The sequence below is a fragment of the Phoenix dactylifera genome, chromosome 1, assembly GCF_051530095.1.
Source record: "Phoenix dactylifera cultivar Ajwa chromosome 1, Ajwa_hap1_PhDact_Kaust_v1.1, whole genome shotgun sequence".
NCBI lineage: Eukaryota > Viridiplantae > Streptophyta > Magnoliopsida > Arecales > Arecaceae > Phoenix > Phoenix dactylifera.
In genome coordinates, this window is record NC_143190.1 from 14,585,558 (window position 1) to 14,608,917 (window position 23,360).

Below are 23,360 nucleotides of genomic sequence, written 5' to 3' on the forward strand. Positions count from 1 at the left end.
TCTAGGGCCCAAATAGTGGTACACTTTTGTTCCTTTTTAAGTTAGCTTTCCAACGGATCCAATTTCAGCTTCATCAGAGATGTATATCAAAAGTTACGAGTAGAATACCAATACTTGTACAGGCTGATAATTTCCAAATCTGGCTGTTACGTTTTTAGAGATGGGATCTCGCCTCCACCCTTTCTTAATTTGATCATGCATGCCTCCAAGAGTCCATGATGACAAGGGAGTCTTAAATTTGGTCCTCCTTTCACCTTAGACTTGGTCTTAGCTTAAGATGGAATGGGTTCATCTCGACCTGCATACGTTGGACTCGACTAATATGACAAAAAAATCAATCAAACTCGAATCACTTCTGATAATTTATTAAAATGCAATAGTGAAAGGGGAATACATCTTTTCATGGTAAATTTACAAAATATGTGCATGAAAATAATGATAGGTGCAATAAGAAAGGGGTTAATTTATGCATTATTTAGCACTTATCACTGCCAAACGGGATGGAGAAAAGAGTCACTTCCTGCGTACCGGCGGATCTGCACAAAGCATCACCGGTGGGGTTCCGGTGAGGGCCCTCCAATGATGAAGTTAGAGTAGATTTTAGGTGGTCCAACCAAAAAGTCCTCAGGCGTTACCTGATGGGGCTATTTATAGTCTCTACAGAGGTGCCCAAATGATGTGCTATCGGGGCTTGCTTGAAGCATATGGTGTAGGCCGTCTTTGTGAACGGCATGGCGTCGACAGAGGTGGCAGGGTATGGTCCCTGGTTGACATGTCATGGAGTGGTTAGTAAGCAATGCATGGTGTAGTGAGGTTGTAATGTACGACCACGTATGCGGGTATAGGGGCGCATATAGGCGCGCACGTGTTTGCGGTCGTAGGCAAGATCGGGCTCGCTTGGAGGCTATAGTCTTTACTTGGTGAAGTCAGCTTAATGAGCACTAAGATCGAGCCGACTTGGGGGGTCGCGACATACATTCGGTGAGGTTGGCTCGGCGGACACTGAGGTCGGCCCAACCTCCTTGGCTCTAAAACAGCTCGGTAGGGGGCCCCGAGCTCGGGCCGGGGTGTCGTTGTGGATACCTACGGTCGACGGGGCCTCTTTAACTCTTGGCGATCCTACAGAACACTCCAAGCCCGGCTCGAGGGGCGTCATTATAGATACCTATGGTCGATGAGGCCTCTTCGTCTTTTGGTTGATCCTGCAAGGCGCCTCGAGCAGAGAGGTCCGATCGAGGTCTGCTCGGCCTTTTGTAGGGTCCGGGGTCAGACTAATGCTCAGCAGGACCGAGGTTTGGCCTGCTTGGTGCTGATGTCTATTTGGCTGAAATTGGATGGTCTCATATTGTGAGTAGGACAATCCATTTTGCCCCCCATCAGTATATATACATGGCAAGTTAATAAATTTGTTAGAAAATGGATCTCTAATGGTGAGAACTAATATAGAATCCCCTCCCCCCCCCCCCCCCCCCCCCCCCCCCCCAATTTTTTGCATGATCTAACATGAATTCAAAAATAATATGGTCTTAGTTATCACTTGGCAATGTTTTTGTTATTATTTTACGGTTTTTATTGGATATTGCAATCATTACTGATTACAAGCAAAATATGTGAAATTTCTCAGAGAAAATATATTCTGTCTTTCAAATCGCAAAAATTTGTATAATTAGATTATAATGTAGTAACTCATAACCTCGTCCAGCCAAAAAGTATTATTTAAATTTTTTAATTATCTAAAATCTATCCAGCGAATAACAGATATGGAATTAAACACACTTTTATATAGATCTTCATATACTTCCTCGTGCAAGTTCTGACGTGTTTGTCGGATTAAAAATTTAAATTTATTTAAATTTAATTACAAACACAGCGATCAGGTCAATCCAATGGATAATAGAGAAAAAAATGATAATTATTATTAAAATGAGTGACGTCGGCAATGCCAACTACCAACTACCCCCTACCAAGCAATTCCCTCTATCCCTCCCATCTCATCGCTGCCACGACACTTCCCTTCTCCGTTCTTCCATCACATACCCACATCACTCCCATGGAAGCTCTCATCTCCCTCCCCTCCTCCCATTCCTTCCACCTCTCAGCCCTCCCCTCCAAACCCCCACACCCCCTCCCTTCTCTTCCTTTCCACCGCCACCACTCCATAAAAACCCATCACCGCATCTTCTCTCCAACCAAAAAAACCACCAGACTCAATGCCCAGCTCTCCTCCTCCGCTGCCACAACCATCACCGATCTCCCCGGCGCCGAGGCCCGCACCGGCGGCGAGAAATTCAACTGGTTCGCCCACTGGTACCCGCTCGCCCCGGTCTGCGACCTCGACAAGCGGGCCCCCAACGCCAAGACGGTGATGGGCCTCGACGTGGTGATCTGGTGGGACCGGCACGAGGGCCGGTGGCAGGTTTTCGACGACCGGTGCCCCCACCGCCTCGCCCCGCTCTCCGAGGGCCGCGTCGACCCCTGGGGCCACCTCCAGTGCGTCTACCATGGATGGTGCTTCGACGGCACCGGCAGCTGCAAGTACATCCCCCAGGCGCCTCCAAACGGCCCTCCGGTAACGCTTCCCATACTATCTGTATCAAATCTTTTCTCGCTTTACTTCTCCAAGTTGTTGGTGAAACAATTTGAATAGAATGAAATGCTCAATGTAGAAATAATCACATCTTTTATCTAAGCTTTTATTTTGTGGTTTTAAAGAAATAATTGTGCATTAGATGTTTGCTTTAGTTTTATCGAGTTTGTACGACTCTGCAGGTTCATACGTTCAATAAGGCATGTGCAGCTGTTTATCCCAGTGTTGAACAGAATAAGATTGTGTGGTTTTGGCCAAGCACTGATCCCGAATACAAGGATATTTTGATGAAGCAAAAACCTCCTTACATTCCAGAGTTGGATGACCCATCGTACACGTCTCCAATGGGGACGAGAGATCTTCCATATGGGTAAATCCCGTTCTCTGTATTAACTTTAGCTCTGTAGTTCAAAATTGACGGTTCAATGTCTTTAGAAGCTTGAAAATATTAGCAGGGTTTTACCTCTCTTTCTGTATAATTTTATCGCTTATATATATAGATATTTACACACACACATACATATATATATAGCTATTACACACACACACATATGTCTATATCCATATATATGTATATACATACGTGTATATATGTGTCTATGTACATACATGCATACATATATACTGCTTGATGCAATGAAACTCTTCTAAAATGGCACAAAGTAAGTCAAATTCAACATTTATCATCACATCGTAGACCTGAAGTTAAATTGTTAGGTGAACAGTTTGTGTTGTTACAGATTATAGTCAGCAGAAGGATGGCCGTATTATTTTAAAAGACAATTATAAAGATCAATCACTAAAGAGAAATTAACACTAGCTAGAAAAATGAAGGCCCATAAATAAACTAATGTTTCCAAATGGAGAAACTCCGGTAGACTTGCATTAGGGGGTCTTTTTGTTTTTTTTTTTTTTTTTCCAGCTTAGACTATTGCCTCTGACCTTAATGCATGTAAAAATCTCAAGTAATACTAAGCAACATCCAAAAACCAGGGTGCTGAACTTGTCCTAGAAGCCCCTCTTCGGAAATTAAATTCTAGTCTGGTAAGTGCTGTGTAGATGTCAGCCAGGTCTGTAGTCATTTTGACCCCTCAAAGGATTCCCAATCCCTCGAATTAAAAATCACCTGTTGCCCTGCATGTTGATATCTCTGGTTTGCATTTTGATACTCGGTCAACCTTATAGAAACTGTCCATATGCTTCTGAACCTAGTCTGTTTAATTTTTAGCTAGACTGTCAAAATCTGTTGTTAACAGTGCTAGCTTGCTTATCTTTATGGACTCAAGCTGCTGGTTCAACATATCACATACTCCCTTGGTGTGTTTTGAGATTCAGCTGACACTAGTCAATTACCTTGTTTATCATCATTGTCTTTCAAAGCATCATCTTATTGCCTTGTACCGTTGACTCCTTTGCCTCCCTATTCTTCTTTTCTTCTATATCGACACATTTGCTTTATGTATAATCAAAGAAAAGAAGTCCTATCTATCTGTACTTGAGACACTTGATTTTATGCTGCAGTAAGCATTGCTACTTATACAGTTTAATGAGTCTCCAATGTTGCTGCTGTGCATGTGATCAGGAGTATACTGGAGGGGTTATTTGTCCACAGACTTACTGCCCACAAGATCTAGTGCTCCATGGTCATAATCATATTGCATTTCCCACATTTTTGTTCTTCTGTTTTGGCTTCTAGATATTCCTGATAGGTGCAGCTGCCTTAAATAATAGACTTAACATTAGATCCCAAAAGTTTAAGCTTTGAAGGAAGGGATCAACAAATGTATATCAGTCCTTAATGCAGCCCGGACCATGCATGTCAAGGCATGAACAAGCAAGGGGTCAACAATGTATATTAGGTCTTAACTCTCTCCTTCACGTGCTAACCATTATCTTAAGCTTTCAGGGAAGGGGTTAATAATGTATATCAGTCCTTAACACCCCATCTCATGTGAGGCCCGGATCATGCACGTGAAGGCATGAAGAGTCAAGAATAACTCGAGATAAGAACGAGCCAAGAACAACACAATAGGGAATGAGTCAATGGAAGAAAAGATTCAAGAAAATAAACATGTAAGCTTGGCTTGAACAGGATTTAGATCTATTACCATGTTAACTGCTAGAACCCAAAATCTTAAGCTTTTAGGGAAGGGATCAACAATGTATAAGCCTATAAGGTCTTAATGCTTCCTTGGCAACCAACCTGAAACTCTATACTGAAAAGAGAGATGTCTATCATTAGGTGTGTTGCTTCAGCCTCCAAATGAACTTTGTGAACATCTATATTTGTCTTTAAATGACTTACTTCTAGTCAATGGTTGAATTTATTTGCATAATCCTTGACTTTGCATAATTCTGGCTTTGTGTTGATGCAAGGTTCATAAAGATAACATCTTGGTCATCTGAAAGAAGTTTCTTTAGAAACTAAAACATCTTAGGCTAGAAATAGATCTTTTGGTTGCATTCTCAAATTTGTTGCTTTCGAATTTATTCCTGCCATGCAAAGACGTAGATCTATATCTTTACGATGCCAACTTTGATCTCTTATCTCCTGAAAGCTCCATGCACCTCAAAATCCTCGCTGCAATGTAAATCCGATCTGATTTCTTTTATAATATTTGAAGATATATCAATTGTCAATTTGTAATGCTTAATCTCTTTAATGATATACTCCTGTGGGCTTTGTGAGATATTCCTAATTGTTGAAATCATCAAGAGCATTTTAGCATAGAGGTGGGACCTGAATTCATTTAGTCATTGGTCATGTTGGCTCCAAGGTCTCAATCCATCTTGCTAATTTCCTTACAAAATTTCAAGAGAATCAATTTCTCTTCTTGTATTAGGTGGATACGAGGGACATTACGTTGATGTCCTTGATTATATTTAAAAAATGCCCTTGATTTCTTGATTGATTGCACAATGATTTCAAGGATTGAAACTTTCTTTCTTAAATTCCCAAGCAGCTGGCTTCCACTTCTCTTTCTGAGTGAATTAGACTTGAATACTCTTTAGAACAGCCATCCATGTATCTTTTTTCACCCCAAGAAGCAAGAAATAATGCTCTTTCCAGATATTCAAGGAATCATCTGTAGGTTTATTTTGCTGAGATCCCTGATCAAATGCACTTTGGGCTCCCTGAAAATACCTAAAGACCATGTAAAGTCAGTAGAGACTTGTAATTCTAAATTTGTTTCCTCATCTTTCTTCTTGTAATTTCTAGTTTTTGATTAATGCAGATATTATCATAAGGGCTCCTATGCTAATTTGGATGCTTGGACTCTACTCTGTTGTCCCTATTCTCAAATCTTCTTAGGTGCATTTTGATGTTTGGGCCTACATATGCTGCAACAAAAAAATCTAGGAGTAGGTAAGTTGAGGAATCAATGGCCAAGGACTTGAAAAGGTGATATCAACATAATATGTGGAATTGGACAGAAAACTCAGTAGGATTTAATTTCCAACTTATAAGTAGTTGGCATGTGGCTTAATGTTATGATTTTCATACAACCATATGCATATTTTATTTTGGACCAGTCTTGTGTGAAATGAAGATATATTTTGACGACTTTTTGGACGTCCTCTTTAAGCATTATTGCAGTTTTTTACAGAATTTTAATTTTTTTCCCTATCTGTACATTTGTCTTCGATTTTTCATGTCAGCATTCACAAGGCAGCTCAAGAAGGGCCATCTGGTTATTTTCCTGAACTAAATAAATAAAACAACTTCTTCTCATGCATCTCTAGACCAGTACAACATTAACAGTTGGACTGTGATGCTTGGTAGACTTACTTGTTAATTAGTTGTTTAGAGGCATGGCTACTATAACCTACATCGGTTATGAGATTGAGGATGCATGAAAACTTAAGGGGTCAGGTCTTTGAAATTGCTATGCACTGATATACTGGTGCTTGCTCTTCAAATAACATCATTAATCACTTTCTTCAATGACTTTTAGTTGAAGTCTTTGACATTTGACACGCAATTATTTCAATGATCAGCGAATGATTCAAAGCAAACTCACTTCTGGATCATTAGTTTGATGTCTTTCAGTTGAAGTTGCTGAAACCTGACACATAATTACTAATCAGCCAGTGATGTGCAGAAACTCACTTATGAATAATTTGTTTGAATATTTAGTTAGGAGGAACCACCTAAATATCCAAATGGAGGACGATGAAAACTAATGATCCTAGCAACTCTTCGTGCAGTGAGTCACTGCATTGGATTTTAGACAAGGTTGTGCCATAATGATCACTTTCTAAAAGGGTTTACACTTCAGAAGGTCGATACATGATGAGAGTGGATTGCATTTGTTCATGTTATCTACATGTTTTCCTATTTGGTTTACATTATGCAAATTGCATTTACTTTTGACCTCATCTATTGACGGTAGCCATTAATTGTCACCCAAATGACATTTCAGGTATGAAGTTCTGATAGAAAACCTCATGGACCCTGCTCATGTTCATTATGCACACCATGGAATAATGAGAGTTCCAAAACGTGAAGTGCCTGGCAGATATGTACTTATTGATAACTTCTTCTTGTTTTCTTTTTAGGTTTATTTTAATCACATTAGACTCATGAGGGTAGCATTTCTTAGTTTGTTGTTTATCAGAACACATGGGTCATGCAAACATCACCGAGCCATATCATACTTTCCCTTCATTTTTAGAGTTAGCCTAGTTCGGTCTATTTTGGTTAACACCATTGAGGGGTAAAATTCTTACACTGTTAAGGCTGATCGAGAAGGAGGCATGCCCATGGAGATAACAATTGAGACATTAAATATAACTGGCTTCCTTGCAAAGCAGGAGCTTGGCTACAACAAGTTTGTAGCTCCATGCGTCTTTTATGCTATGCCTCGTCGATACTCAGAGGATGGTTCTGTTTCATCTTTGAATATCCAAGAGGTAATAATTTACATTTATTTAATTAATATCTTATGACAAAATGGAAATTTATTTGTTCACTTTCATTTTTTTCTTTTTTTACATTGGGTTAATTCAGGTATCTTCAACTAAATCCCAGCAGAAACAACGTAGGTTCCTGCTTATTTTTATGTGCATTCCAGTTGGTCCTGGAAGAAGCAGAGTGATTTGGGCCTTGCCAAGAAATTTTTCAGTTTGGATAGACCAAATTGTCCCTCGGTGGATGTTTCATGTGGGACAGAATCTTGTTCTGGATTCAGATCTATACCTTCTTCATGTTGAGGTAATATGTTATCCTTTTCAGTTGCCTAAGCTGCTTTATGCCATCCTTCTCAACTAATCTAAGAAAAATTCTTTAAGCTTCAGGTGCTTTATTGGTGTAAAGCATCTTTCACCTAATATTGGGGCAAATGCTATCTTCTGAGGATGACACTACTCTTGTGCATGTTGGGAGATGACACTTTAGCCTTGGCTGTCCTGAAATCTTCATAGTGGTCTTATAGAGTCAAAATAGCGAGCATCTAGTTGATTCAAAGGTTACATGTTTGTGTTCTCAAGTGATGATGCAAGTTATTGGCAACATCTTTATAAGTATATATATTTATATATGCAGTCATACTATATATGAAAAAGAATGCTAGCAAGGTCCGCTAACCTGGTACTAGGACGCGTACCAATCGGCGGGCGGGTCAGTATGGTACCGATTCGGTAACCGGCACGCCCAATTTTTTTTTAAGTTTTTCAAGTTTGATTAACTGGTAATCAATTTTTTCAACTTTTTCAATAATTTTAAGTATAATTTAATATTTTTTGATGTTTCTATAATTTCGGTATAACCTAAATGATGCATCTTGTTATTTTAAAATAATAAATAATATAAAATGATAAGTGAGATATTGCATACTATAAGAAGTAACATGAAATATCCTAAAATCAACTAGTGAAGTGAAAAATATAACATAATACAATCAATTATATCTATGTAAAGTACAACAGATATACCGATATCTGGATCATTAGCATAGTCAGGAGGCACATTAGCCCACCTCTCTAATCAAGTAGCGTTGTAGTCTTGTATGTTCATCCCATAAGGAACGCGCTTTAAGTTATAAGCACTCTCGGATCTCTCGCTGAAGCTCTGGCTTTGAGAAGTGTTTTCTGGTTGATAATACGGCTGTAGAGGGGTCCATCCGAATATGCCGGCAATAAAATTCGACCCATAAGATGCTTCGAGCTGCGTAAGATAGTAGCCACCAGAAAACGATACCTCAGACGCACTATATCCATATCCATATCCGTATGGATTATAAGTTTCCTATGGCTGCGGTAATATAATCAAGTATACGACTCGGAACTTGATACATCTATGGATCTTACTCCACATGCGAGATTATCTGCAGCTGCATTATATCCTCTTGAATAACCTCGAGTAGTCTATCTTCTATATACAATCGTATCATCGCAGACTCTACCAGATCATGTATCATGGTTCTTATTCTGTATAGCATGCGTAAACTGTGACTCACCGGTAAATCGAAGACCACCCTACGATTGTCTTATAAATGGTGGTCTCATGTCCTCCACTCTCCTTCTGGCCAACAGATCTATACTGGTTAACTTACACATATCACTTAAGTTAACTTACCTCTTCCAGATATAGGGTTGCAACTTCTAGATCAAGCTCCCTCTTGTAAATCACATTACGCAGAGCGACCAGAAATTAGTCATCTATATCGATTTCAGGTACGGTGTACTGAAACCTTAGTTTCAAATAGTATATTGCAGATAGAGTTCGTAATTATTTTAGTAAAATTGTACAAATACAGGAGCACACTAATTTTCAATATTTTTGCTTAGCTGCTAGATGCAAGTTCCTATCTATCTGGTAGTCCTATTGCCGCTCAATGATATTGATGTACTCCTAAGCATACGTCAAATCTGCCTCCCTGATTCGAATCTTTGCCCTCTCCATTATATGATACAAGAAGTCCATCTAGGGGTACCTCTCGCTGTCCACGGCCCAAAGTATTTTGTATAATAGTTTGATGGCCTTCACTATCTTCTTGGCCCATTGCCAAAATATCTACCTCGTCACCAAGTCCTCAACTGTGCTCCCTTCAGTGTCGGCTCTCGCAAATCTACTTTTCGGCCACTTGGGACTGACAAACATATGACGTAGGGCAGTTGTCGTCTCAAGAAGGCTATCAAGTGCAATGTAGTTGGTAGCAAACCATGTCACTCTTGGTCTCAAGATCTCTTTCCCTACCTATCTTCTCATTAGTGATAGGACCCATGAATGTCTCTACTATCTACTACATCCTATGAATCTTCGCAACATCCATCAACATGAGGTCAATATAATATGCAGCACATGGGGTCCAAAAAATATGTGGTCGCCACTCTATCAAGATCTCTCCGATGGCCTTATATTGTGGTCCATTATTAGTGACAACCTGCACGATGTTCTCGTCTCCTACCTAATCAATTACCTCATCCATCAATCTAAGGATGTATATGGCGTCGTGTACCTAATCGGAAGCATCAACCGACTTATGGAATAAAGTCTTCGTATCATAATATGTCAAGAAGTTGATAATGCTCGGCCCGGTAGGATCGGTCCAACCATCACGCATCACCGTCAGTCCATATGTGGGCCACTTGCTTTTGTATGAGGCAATCCACTTCTCTAGCTCCTCCTTATTATTGTCAAAAAGCTCATTGTAGATGTCATTCAGTCCTGGAGGATTTTCACTAGGACCGGCAGCCTATATAGAGGAAATGGCAGACCTATAATACGTATTATCTATCATATTCACTGAGATGTGGCTGAAGTGGAATAGCTTACTACATATCTTTTTTATCCTTCTTTAGCATTATGTCAACTATCTACTTCTTCGAATCCTTGCTGGAGAAGGCATGTGGATCTAAATTATGGATGGTAGCTCATGGTGGAATCTTCTTAGAGGACTTCTTTCTGCTACTAAAAGCCTCCAGCATAGATGCAATACGGCCACCACCTCTCTAACTGAGGAGGTCCTCCTAAACTCTGAATCTGTTATGCTGCTCGCAGAACTGATGCCTGGCTTGTAGTATGTGGGCCCAAATTGAGCCCTATTCCTGGTCACCTCATCCTGCTGCCACTAATCATCGAAGCTTGCCTGAATGCCAGCCTGGATATGTGCCTCCTCGTTATTTGGAGTGGATGCCTTCTCTGACTTTCTAAAGTGATAGAAAGATGACTCTACCGCTTGGCGGCCCACCTCCGTCTTCTTTTTGGAAATCCTCTCTTTTGCTGCTTTGAAATCAAAAAAGTGCTTTTTCATCAACTGCCGAACCTTTGTGGGCATTTTCGGCACATAGGATAACCATCAGCTAAATGCAGCTTCAACCTGGTTACCCCTCATTCTTTGAACTGTGCTGCACCAGTTATGTTTCCAAAGATGCCGATCTGAGAATATTTGCCCATAATCCCAACCAATGTCATATTCTGGCTTTTTCTTTTTTCTTGATGGTTCTAATCCACAGGTTTATCAAGTACGTTAGTTTATCAATTATTACTTTAAAAAATATATCTGGTTTATCTAATATTTAGTACAATTTTTTATTTTTTATTTATTTAAATATTTTTAATATTTTTTAAATTAAAAAATACGTCTAAATACCATAAATTCAAAAAAATATGTTTTTTATTCAGAAAATACTTCTGAAATATGTATTATGTACTACTAATTTTTCATAATTTTTGGTATTAATTATATATTTTAAATTATTTTTAAAATTAAAAATAATTTTTAAATATAAAAACTAAAAAAAATTAATTTGAGCTTAGATCCATGTAGAACCCTATCATAGATGTTATATATATTTTTCTAGATCCGTAGGCATGCATCAAAGGCTACTTATTTTTCGATCTTTTTAAAATTTAGGCTTAGGCCATTATGCGCATAATCGCATCAAAATTTAGCTGAAGAATAATTTACATGCCCCTGAATACACTTTTGATTTTACAGTTTTTTTAAAATTTTATTTTATCTATTTTTTTTATTTTTTTCTCCAAAAATATATTTTTATTTTAAAATTTTTTATGTGATTGTGTAGATCATTCATAAATCTACAATATATCATAAAATCAAACCAAAATCAAAAGTTTTGGCATGATCTTTTCTTATTTTGCAAATTTCAAGATATTTTTTGGCGTCCAAAAAAAAAGAGAGAAAATGAGATAGAGGAGAAGAAGTATACCTTATAGTACTGAATTAGTGTATTTTTCGCCGTAGAAAAGGGAGGTTATTCGAATAGGTTGAGAGGGCTTGAGAAACTTCTCGGGCCTTCCCAACTTATCTTTAAAACAAAAGGAAGAGAGGGGTGGAGGGCCAGTTTGGAACCGGTCCGACTCGGTGCGAATTGGACGATTGCACCGGTTTCGCACAGAACCGGCCGGTTTGGACCAAGTTAGTGCGGTTCGCGGCCGGTTTCGTCCGGTTCCTATTGGTTTGAGACCGGTTCCGTCCGGTTCGGAGCCGGTTCCAAAAAAAAAAAAGATGAACCAACCTGGTCCCCCACCGGATCAACTCGGTACGGGCCGAACTGGGCGGTTCGGGGCGATTCGGCAAACCTTGAATTTTAAATTCTCTCCACTCTTTCTATAACCTTTCTTGATTAGGAAAAGACAGATGAAGGTTAAAGGGGGTTTTACTTTTTGAATTTTGAGATAGTAAAGGTGTTTTTGTACCCAAATAACCTTTCTTGATGGATCCATGTCCCAAACTTGATCAACTAGAAAACCTACTAACATAACATTTCCCAAAGATATACATGGGACATGAGGGAAGTATTTGGATTGTTTATTCATAATTTCTGTTACCATCCTTTTTTAAATTAAAAGATAGTTTTCGGAAGCCTCCCACGTCCATCAGGCCATATCTGAGCTGTACTGATTGAAATGGAAAGACAGCTTCTTTCACTGTTAACAAATTCATGTAGTTCTCCCTCTCAGTTTATCTGGTACAGTAAACAAATTTTCTGAGCCAAGCAATTGCATTTTGAAAATATAACATCAGAATTCCATCTTTTGCTTTCATTAGAAACTTCAGAAAATCTATACCCCTATGGGATAACTACTATTAAGGAGAGCTTATTATCCTCATCTCTGTAGTATACTATTCTTCCTTTCTTTTTTCTTCCCCAACCAAAGCCATGTTGGCACAGTATGTCATAAAGGGTGCATTAATAAATTCATGTGTGAATAAGATGTTTGCATGGTTTATATATGGTTGATTTTCCTTATATCCTTGGTTTTCTTTTTATTGCATTTTCTTTCTGTTTTTAGAGATCAAATCAGTCTCTCTCTCTCTCTATCTCTATCTCTCTCTCTCTAAGCATCTGCATGCTGCTGCTTTATGGTCATAGCACCATTCACACCATTTGAATTTGATATGATTGATGTCTTCCAGCCAACCAGTTCGTCTAATTTTGATGTTGCTGGAAGTTGCATTTTCATTATGTGTAACTTTTGACTGAGTAATTCTTTACAGGAGCGTAAGATTGCCAAGGTTGGCCCTTCTAATTGGCAAAAATCTTGTTTCGTGCCAGCTAAGTCAGATGCCATGGTGGTTGCCTTCAGGAATTGGCTAAGGAAATATTCAAACAATCAGGTTGACTGGGGAACTCTACCTACTGCACACCTTCCACCAACCCCTCCCAAAGAACAGCTTATGGACAGGTAAGTTGTGTGAAAGAGCAATATCATTCTTTAATGAAGTTACAGTGGTTGCTGAGTGGATGCATATAAGCCCTAATACACATGCACAGATGCTCAGGTGAATGTTCTCACACTCGCATGTGTAAATACAAAAATATGTTGACTGTCAAATGTTCCATTGCATTAGCTGAATAACTGATATTATAGAAAGAAGATCTAGATCTGATGATGTCAAAGAATAAAAGAAAGCTATTAGCTGGTGGAAAGTCCATTTTGTTAGGGAGGAAGGGTGTAAATTAAACTTTCTTTAAAATAAACCTGCAAAGTCATTGTCTTGATGGGAGTTCCACTCTCTGAGAGACTTATTCGGTTGTCAACACATTGCAATTATTAGAGATGCAATTCTGCTGTATATTGATGATAGCTTGCATTTGTTCGTCTCCACCCCCCCCCCCCCAAAACCCTAAAAACACATAGAAGAACAAGAAGAAGCAGAGATGCATTCATTTGCTCCATGACATGGGATTACTTTCAACTAATCTAATTAGGTGTCTGGTTTCTGATATTCTATTCAATTATCCATGGGATTCAAGTATCTTATTTGACATTATCAGCAGAACTTAACTCAGACTTATTCGTCTGTTTTCTTTCAGATACTGGTCCCATGTTGTGCAGTGCAGCAGCTGCCGTGTGGCTTTAAAAGGCCTGAGAACACTGGAGGTTTTTCTGCAAGTTATTTCAATAGCCTCCATTGGAATTGTTGCAGCTTCCAAGCAGGGTTTGATGTCGACCATCACCAGGACTGCTGTTGTCTCAGCAGCAGTACTGTGCTTCCTCGCATCCATGTGGCTGTCTCACTTCATCTACAAGAATTTCTATTTCCATGACTACAGCCATGCTTTCAGATGATTGTTCTAGATTTTGCCCTTTCTCTGTAAACAGATCGAAATGCTTATGCGTCTATTATTTTATTATATCTGTAAATAAAAGGTTTCAACTAAATTATAGAGGTGATAAAAGAGCAAATACAAGTTCTATGTCTGTGTGAAAGGCATATTTCAGAAACATCATTTTTTTTTTTGGATCCTGGTGTTGTGTCCAAAACTACTGTACACTGACCTGCTGTATTGAGTTTTAATTTTGCAAACATTTCGTTTCATATATATATATATATATACATACACATATACATATCTGCCTTCGCTTATAATCTTTAGAATCTATGGGATTTACCATGACTAATATTAGTCGTTTCTGGCTAAGCCTTTGCTGTGGATACATTGTTAGTAAAAATGAGAAGATTTTGCAAAGTATCTTTTTTTCCCGTAGCTGATAGTTTTCTTTTTTCCTCCCCTCCTCTTTCTCTTATTGATTGAAAATGGCCATTCTTGAGTTCTTGACGTTGCAGACACTATTTAACGGATGGGGAGATTGGTAACTGGGAATGCCTGCACAGGAGTGACTTGAGGTTTCTTAAACAAAACGAACCCTTTTTAACTATAAATTAACTTCTAATACCATGTATTCTAGGTTAGTGCTTGTGACTGGAAGAGAGATGTCAAGTTATATTACAAAGTTATTTAACTCCTAGTGATCATGATAAGCATCAAAGAATTTATGATGGTAGCATTCGAGCTTTTACTTCGTCAAGTGAACATTCTGATTGGGTTGGCCTAGCTGGCATCTTGGGCCAGGCCTGTGAGGACGTGTGCAAGAAGGGTCCAGTTCTGCACTATACTAAATTCTAATCTGTTTGATTTTTTAACTCTAGTTTTGTGCGCATATTATATCAGTAGTCCGCAAGTAAAAGACCTTTTCAATGCATCGAGAAACGGGAGGAAAAAATAAAAAGTTTTTAGAAATTAAAAACTATTTTTTTCTCTGTCCTGCCAAACTAGTATTGAAAGACACTACATCTAAAATGAAATCATCTACTGAGCAAAGATGTTCTTCTCCCATTTGCAAATGGCGCTCCCAATTTTTGCTTTTTTTTTTTAAACCTATTTGTTATTTAAAATTTTCCACTGTAGCATTGTCCTCAACAAGTATGGCTTCTCTGTTTCCCAAGTGATCTCCATGTAAAAGCAAGGATCTCTTCCTGCAGATTAGGTACACGATGTGAGAATTGATCCATATGGACTTAAACCCACTGTCTTCAAATTCTTATTGACAGTGTAGAGATAGATTTTAGTGGTAATTATTTTTTAGGATAAAAATACTAAGAGGCTCTCCGTTCACCTCTGTCCAGCCAAAATAGTATGGAAAGCGACTGCATCTGAAATGGAATCATCTATTGGGAAGAGATGTGCTTCTTTTCTTCCATTTGCCAATGGCACTGTAAAAAAAAAAAAATTAACTTATTTGTTGAGAAAATCCTTTATCTTTGGGAAAAATCAAAATGTTTCACTGTAGCATTGTCCTCTCAAGTCATATGGAAAAAAGCTGGAAAAAACAGATACCTTCACATGAATGAATTTATGGTCGGTACAATGATATTGATAGGAGGAAAAATTAGGAACCAGGGTCTCATCCAAAAACTTGGACCAAGGTAGGCCAAGCTGGATCCACCAAACTACAGTACCACCACTGATGTATAGAGAATCAAAGAAGACTAAAGTATAGTTGGTCAACCGAAAATGCACATGGAATTCATCGAAAGTTTGCTGATAAAAACAAACAAATTAAATTATAAAAAAAAATCGCCTTGATTTCTCATTTGAGCAACAAGAGGCTATACAAAAAGTATATACAGAAAAAATATCAAAGGCAAAATTGAAAAGAAAAAGGCTCTCATGTGAGTTCGTCTTAGGCTGGCTCACTGCAGGGAAGGTCTCAAAAACAAAACAGCCTCATGCTCCTAAATACATTGGGCCGCTCCTGCACAATAGTCATCTAAAGCAAATTTGCACTTTGAAACATTTAAATGTCTTGGCATAGGCATTGCCTCATCGGTCATGACATTAAATTCCACATCTTGCTCCAAACACATGATCTTTGCCTCCTATCCGTACCTTGCGTGCAGGAATTAAGTCCTGAGACCAGCATCCTTAGTAAAAGCTCTCAAGTTGGATCTTTTAGTCAACTAAACGGAATACAATAACAAAATTAAGCACAACTATCTCATCTTTCATTTGATATTCATAAATTGTTACATCATCGGAAGTTACCACCTAATCAATGTCATACCAATAATGTTCAAGAGATGGTTAAAATGGACAAACCGGGACAATATCAGTAGGGGGCCTTTCCAAGTACCCGCATGATGAGGTATTTTTGGAAATTCAAAAATATATATGGATTCTAAAACTCTTCCTTGCAGTCTTTTCACTCCTAATTATCAGTACCATACTCTTTAGATAACATGGGAGTGTGAGCTATACGCTTATTAAAACGTGTGACCACGTTGTCTGCAGTACGAGCATCGTGTGGGTCATCGGCGGGCAGATGGCAAATCACATCGCAGGCTCGCAGCCACGGCTAGGCGTGGGCTTCTTCTCCAGCATTACAGCAATTGCAAAGTCTAGAGTATATACCCAGAATCGATTCTTTTATCTCAGAACAAATAATTAAAGATCCTTATCCAGTAGCTGTTAATGGGAAACTATAGTCTCATAATTGAAGTGCAAGACATGCCAAAGGAAAATAGTAAAATTATCAATTCTTTATTTGTTTTTTTATTTGTTTTTTACAAGAAACCTATAAAGATCTACTACATCTTCCAAACAATGGAAGACAATTGTAGCGATCCTAGAATAATAAGGTTAAAAAGAAGAAAAGCAGAGATAGCAGTAACAAGAATGGCAGGCATTAATGGAGGAGAAGATTTCTAACGTTCATCCATGTACCAGTCGCTCTTCACCTTTGGTCCCGTAGGGCCTTCCTCTCCTAGCACTTCATCAGGGAGGCTCTCCACCAGATGCTTGAACTCAGTCTTGAGATTCCCAGGCAGGAGCTTCACCGCCTTATCGATCTCCTTCGCGATGTCGTAGGTTATCTTCGGCCCCCATTCCCTCTCGTAGTTCAGCCATGACGGCTCGACGACGGCGGAGCCCAAGTACTCGGCCGCCACAATCTCAAATCTCTCCCCAGCGTCTATACTGTTCGTCCCTTTTGCAGCGTCATTCCTTATGCCGATTCCCAACGTGGAGTTCCCTTGCAGGACCAGTCCTGGCTTGGCGTAATTAGCATGGCCATGTAATGACGAGTAGGCCACAGGCTTGTTCCCTCCTTGGAACTCTAGCTGCGAGGCATCCACCCAAGTTCCACTGCTGTGTTCTGAGAAGTAGACCCTCCATAGTTCCCCATTGAGATTGCTCACCCTTAAGGTGAGATGCTCCCAATCACCCACATGCTCCCCTATCCTTCCTAATGGGAGGTTGATGATCCCCACCTTGGCCTTTGCAGGCCCGTTAAAAGGGTAGAAGATCCATATGGCCATATCGGTGAACGTCGCGCCGAGCATTGGCTTGACATGGAGATAGACCTTCGAGGTGGGGATGTCGCCTTTCTTCGCCTTCTCCTTCTTTTCGTCGTCGACCGGAAGGTCTATCCAGTAGGCGCCATCGTTGGAGCCTCCCTGGGGGAGGTTCGAACCGTTCGACGCGATGGGGGTGGGGTTTGGGCTCCCTTTCTCGTAAAGCAGCGCGCCGCTGTCGAAGTACCAGCTCACCGAGGAAGGGAGATACTCCTCATCCGGGTGGAAGTAGATCACCGGGGAGTATGCTTGCATTACGGCCCGAATCTGGCTGAGGTTGGGCATGGAGGCGAAGCTGGAGGCCTTGTTCTTTAAACAAGCGATGGTGGAAGAACTGGGAGACCCATCGGCTTGGGCTATGAACGTGCCGACCCACACACCCAGGGCTTGGATTCCCCTGGCGGCCGGCCGCAGGCCGTTGACGCTGAAGCCATCCTTGTCCCATATCGACGCGTCGTTCTCGCACTGCTCGGTGAGGTCGGCCCGGACGCACCTGACCTGGTCGAGGGACGGCTTCTCCGACGAGCTTGTGACGAGGAGGCCGATGGCTTTGTAGCCTTGGGGTGGTGTCGGGAGCCAGAAGTAGCCATCGCCGTCTTTCTCGACCTTGGACGCCTCGCTGCTCCACACGAGCGTGTAGTCCACAGGCTTCGCGAGGGTGCCTCCGCTGCTGGTGTCCCTTGCGACGAGGACCCAGCCGAAGAGAGGCCGGTTATTGGGTTGGGCGTAGCAGCCCAGCATGGAGAAGCCGGAGGGGATTGGCGAAGGATTGAAGAAGGAGGCACCACTGCCGCCTTCTCCTCCTTCATGGCTAGCCCACACCTTTGTGAACGACGACACTTGGCAGACCTCTAGGCCTCCAAGGTCCATGACTCCTTTGGAGAATCCGCCACCTACAAGCCATATCCCAATCGTTACGAAACAAGGAAATTAAACAATTAATGATGGACGTAGCCAGCTTAATGAAAGCTTAATTATAATAGATCTTCTACCTGATGGCCAAGATGGTAGTGGAGAGGGGAGCTTGAAGGAAGACTCGACGGGCAGAGCCTTTCTTTCCGAGACGGTGGGGGGGAGGGCGAGGCAGTTTCCCATGGTTGGAGAAGCTGTGACTTGCGAGGTGCCTTTGGTCATGGAAGGATGAACAGAAGGATGAAGGAACAAGGATGAGATGAGGATCCAAGCATATGGTCTCTTATATATAGTTGTTGTTGGACGGATTCCTTCTACTCCCATGAGTAGAGATAAAGGAGAAGGTATTGACGTGCAAGGAAGATTCCGCCCAAGTCTCGTTGGTTAAGTAGGAGCTGGCAAAGCTATCGCTAACTCGGAGCTTTTGGTTTTCTTGCCTTCCTACTAGTTCAGGAGTATTTTGAAGCCAACAGAAACTACTTGGCATTGCCTCCATGAGTTTCTTTCTTTGGCGTCCGGGACTCCTTCCTGGGCTTCAGTATTTGGGTTAGAGATTTCAGTGGTGATACCAAGGGGAATGGGATGGCATATTCCTAAGGAATATATCTTTCGTGGCGTGGCGACAGCAGAAAATATCATGCATTCGACGATACTTGTGGAGAAAATTAGTAATCAAACGGGTGGTTGGACGAGAAGCACGAGCTCCTTTAATGGTACTAAGAGGGTCCTATCAAAGGACATAATGTGGGAGATGGGAGATTTAAAAGGAAATCAATTAGGAAGTAGTTGATAATTAATAATGTTAAATATTGGTCAAGATTGTTTTATACCAAGAGAACTCTCATGCTAAGTTCTATTTTTGTTTTACGTTTTTTCTCTTTGATTTTCCCTATTTTGAGTTTGGTTGGACCGATTTCAGGCCAATCTCTCCGATTATATTTTTAGGATTAACGAAAAGAAAACCAAAATGCACCTACTGTAAGTCATTTTCTAATTGCGTGAACCATGTTGGAAATCTGGAGGTGGCCTTCACCTTACATTGACCTAGTTGGCTTGGCAAAAGTTGGTGTCATCTCATGTCCCTTTCTCTATTAGATCATCAGTTATATGACTTAAATGATAAAGCAAGTAGAAAAGCTTTATTTAAGAATTTACAAAGGACTCTTTTCTTTATCTTCCCTGCTATTAAATTTTTATATGAATATGTCCATGTTCCAAAATGACTAAACAAGTTGACATGTTAGCTTAATTAATACTTAGTCGATTAAACAACATTCAAACGAAAGAGCCATGAAACAGAAGAAATGAAAAGGTCTAAGGCACGCTATGGTGGACAATTACAGTGGAGCAAGCCCACCATTGTCTTGACACAAATAATCTTCTTTCAGCATTGGTACCTTCAAGACACCATAAAAGTTCATGGAGCTGAGTCTCTTTGAAATGCGCTCATAGCTGAGTGTCTTTGAACTCCATGCAAGGCCTATGTAACATACTCACCTGGCCATGGACCTTTTTTCTTTATTTTTCCGTTTTTGAGAATAATAATGGAATCGTTACCTGTGTTGTTCCACAATTGAATATGGAACCTCTCCAAATCACTGAGAGAGACTACAACTGGCAGCTGAAGCCCCATTGATTAGTTTAGTAGAATGTCATTCTCCTTTTAGTTTTAGGCTTTTAGTTGGTGTATGCATCCATTCAAATCCTTCAATCTCCTTGCCTATCTAATCCAACACATCTTCTTGACATATCCGAACAACTTGATAACAGATCAAAAAAGTATTCACCAACATTTTTTGGCCTACAAATGTGCCCTTTGGCTTTGACAATTGCATATAGGGCTTAGAAGGGTGTGGACCGAATATCAGTATATCCATGTCTCTCTCTAATATTAATAGTAATATTTGTTTCAAAGGATACAGATACAAATAAGATATTGATTGTATAAACATAAATATGGATGTAAATTGGTAAATTAAATTATATTGTTAGTTGCTTCTCTTTACAGTTCATCAGAGCTATACAAGATAAATAGAATTGTAAACAAAACCATATATTTGGTTACGGATCAAACAATTACCAATCCATATCCATATCCATTAATGTTTAGTGAATTTGAATACGAATACAGATACTCAAATTTATATCTATTTATAGAAACATTCGGATAGAAAAATAGATTTGAACGAATATTATCAGCTTCACTTTCATCTCTAGTTATGTAATTTAGCACGACCATTGTATAAAAATACAAAAATTTTAATCTTTCTAGGTAAAAATTTAATATTAAAGTAATATAAAATAAAAATTAAGAAGTATAATAAATGATGAGGACTATTGCCTCTACTCATTATATATCATCTATTTGTACTAAATAAACAACGTAATCATCAAAGAAATATGCATTAGCAAGTATGAAAATAGAGAAAAAGGAATTAGAATTAGTTCTTTCCAAGAAAAAGGAAAGAGATCCATCCACATTATAACCATGCAGATCCTATCCAAAATTCAAACTCACAGAACAAGAGTATTTGTTTACTACTATTATCTATGTGTACTAAATAAACAAATGTGATCATATGTGTGTGTGTCTGTGACCAGACGGAGAGCCCGCGTCGGTTGGCAACTGAAGGTCCACACGGCGTTCATGGGTTGTGAAACTCATGAGATTTTAGTTGTCCTACCCAAATAACAAGAAATACTCATGAGTTTCATACGAAGCATGAACAAATGGGAAACACGTTGTCTTGTCCAATGTTTGGTGCCTCCAAGTTTTCTTGGATTTCTCTCGGACTAATTAACATGCTTTCTTCGTCAAAAACAGGCTAATTAATCAGGCGTACGTGTGTAGTTCATGTTTATAGAGAAGAATATTCAACTATGAGATGCAGCCATGGGGCCCCAACGCGCTGAGAATACAAACAACCATATCATCAAACATGCCTAAAGCATGATATCCCATATTTTTGAGAAGCCAGCACGGTATCTTACATTTCATTGGACTCTAAATTTGTTTTCTAATTCCACAAAATGGGCATCATCATATAAGGTGGAAAAAATAGATCGAATATGGATTGGATATCGATATAATCTATATCCGCATCCATTTATATATAGTGAATATAGATGCAGATATTGACATTAATGGATGCAAAAAATTATATCTAAATTTATTTTAAATGGATATGAATGCACACTGGATATGAAGGTCACATAGATAAGATGGATTACAAGAAAAAAGGTATTCCAATACAGATTGAAACGCTATCTATACATATTTATATCTTATCTTTGACGGATATAAATGTAGATATGGATATTTGTCAAATGCTCAAATTTATATTAGATCTAGATAGATATTATCAAAAGGTCTATTTTCATCTCTAGCATCATACAAAAAATGATAACATAAGATATTTTGCCAGAATATAGTCTATATAAGAGATATTAGAATCAAATAGAAAGAACATTGACAATATCCAGATTTTATAGGGATTATGAAGTTTCCATTCCAGTTGTGAAAATTTATCCTTTTATGGAGTCTTACCATGCAAGGGAGAAGTTCTAGATTTTTGGGTAATAATCCTTCACCAGCACATTAAAAATCTTGGCATCTATTATCCTAGTCAATATAAACCAATAAACTAAGAGATATAATCAAATAAAATACCAACAGTTGGTCATTTGCGAAACCTAATCACTAATCTTGGATTTACCATACCGGATGATTTAAGATTGTTTGGTAATTTCATTTCCATTTTTTTTTTCCGGATGGGGTGGGGGAGGGTTGAGATTTCAAAATCTGAATCTTACACATTACTGGGATTTTAGAAAATGTCAAATCTTTCCAAAGTTTTATATATTTTTTCTCGATCAAGATAAGCTGAGATTTTAATTCATATTGGTATTAGGACTGCTTTACTTTTAGAAACCTCGATTGATGGCACTAGTCTAGTTTTCTATATTTCCCAAAATCACTTATGTGAGATCTCATCGGCAAAAAGAATTTTATCCAAAAAAAACATTCTTAAAAAGTAATGCTAGGGAAAGCTTGTTACATGCACATGAAAATTCACTTGCCATATGATAAAAGAAGATCGGTGCAACTTAAGAAATTTATTGCCGAATGCAAAGAAATTGGTTGATTGTAGAGTTATCAAATCATAAATTTTTCGCATACACAAAACGGACTCCTTGAAGCATCTTCTAATAGTAAAAAAATCCACATTTGGGGCTCGGAGAATCAATTCTTTCATTGGGATTTGTATCTATGATAGTTGATGGCAGATAGACAAATACTGAAGGCAGTACCGAGCGTATGTCCTTTATATCAATACAAAATATCATACTAACTTAGCCAATTAGCACCCTGCAAAAATACAAATGTCAAATATCCACTTGATTCCCAGGCCTTCTAAAATCTTTGGATCTTACCTTTTCTACTCAGCAACGCCTGCTCTTTGTGGAAGATATCATGCAGAGGATGATCAAGCATTCACACAAGCCATGAACTGGGCTTGCCCATTATAATGATATTTCTAGAGGTTCAATTTATGGTGATGCATCCAAAAATTTGGACATGGATAATGAGCATCCGGTTGCATGTAAACATTGTATGATATTACAACTGAGTGAGCATCTGGTCTGACCATATACCAAACCAGCTGTATTAATTGAATTCTCAAAAAATACTATAATTCTATAATACTACACTATAAAAAAAAAAAGAGGTAAAGTTCAAGTGTTTCAATCAT

The 23,360-nt window shown here is 39.1% G+C and overlaps 2 protein-coding genes across 3 annotated transcripts; one reads left to right on the plus strand and one right to left on the minus strand.

Annotated features, from left to right (window-relative positions):
• Positions 1 to 1,924: 1,924 nt before the first annotated feature.
• Positions 1,925 to 14,367, plus strand: LOC103723821 (protochlorophyllide-dependent translocon component 52, chloroplastic-like). 2 transcript variants are annotated; one of them, XM_088720987.2, is made up of 7 exons: positions 1,925 to 2,569; positions 2,770 to 2,957; positions 7,012 to 7,111; positions 7,328 to 7,501; positions 7,599 to 7,802; positions 13,054 to 13,241; positions 13,874 to 14,367. In XM_088720987.2, exons 1-7 carry the CDS (start codon positions 1,940 to 1,942, stop codon positions 14,127 to 14,129), a joined length of 1,740 nt encoding a protein of 579 aa, XP_088577113.2. In that variant the 5' UTR covers positions 1,925 to 1,939; the 3' UTR covers positions 14,130 to 14,367. The 2 variants fall into 2 exon arrangements, with proteins under 2 accessions (XP_088577113.2, XP_088577112.2); XM_088720986.2 differs by having other exon boundaries at positions 7,012 to 7,107; positions 7,321 to 7,501.
• Positions 14,368 to 16,863: 2,496 nt separating this feature from the next.
• LOC103723822 (hypothetical protein At1g04090-like) lies at positions 16,864 to 19,173 on the minus strand. Its single transcript, XM_008814874.6, has 2 exons — positions 18,687 to 19,173; positions 16,864 to 18,587 (listed from the first exon to the last, which is right to left on the minus strand). Exons 1-2 carry the CDS (start codon positions 18,928 to 18,930, stop codon positions 17,047 to 17,049), a joined length of 1,785 nt encoding a protein of 594 aa, XP_008813096.5. The 5' UTR covers positions 18,931 to 19,173; the 3' UTR covers positions 16,864 to 17,046.
• Between the last annotated feature and the right edge of the window lie 4,187 nt (positions 19,174 to 23,360).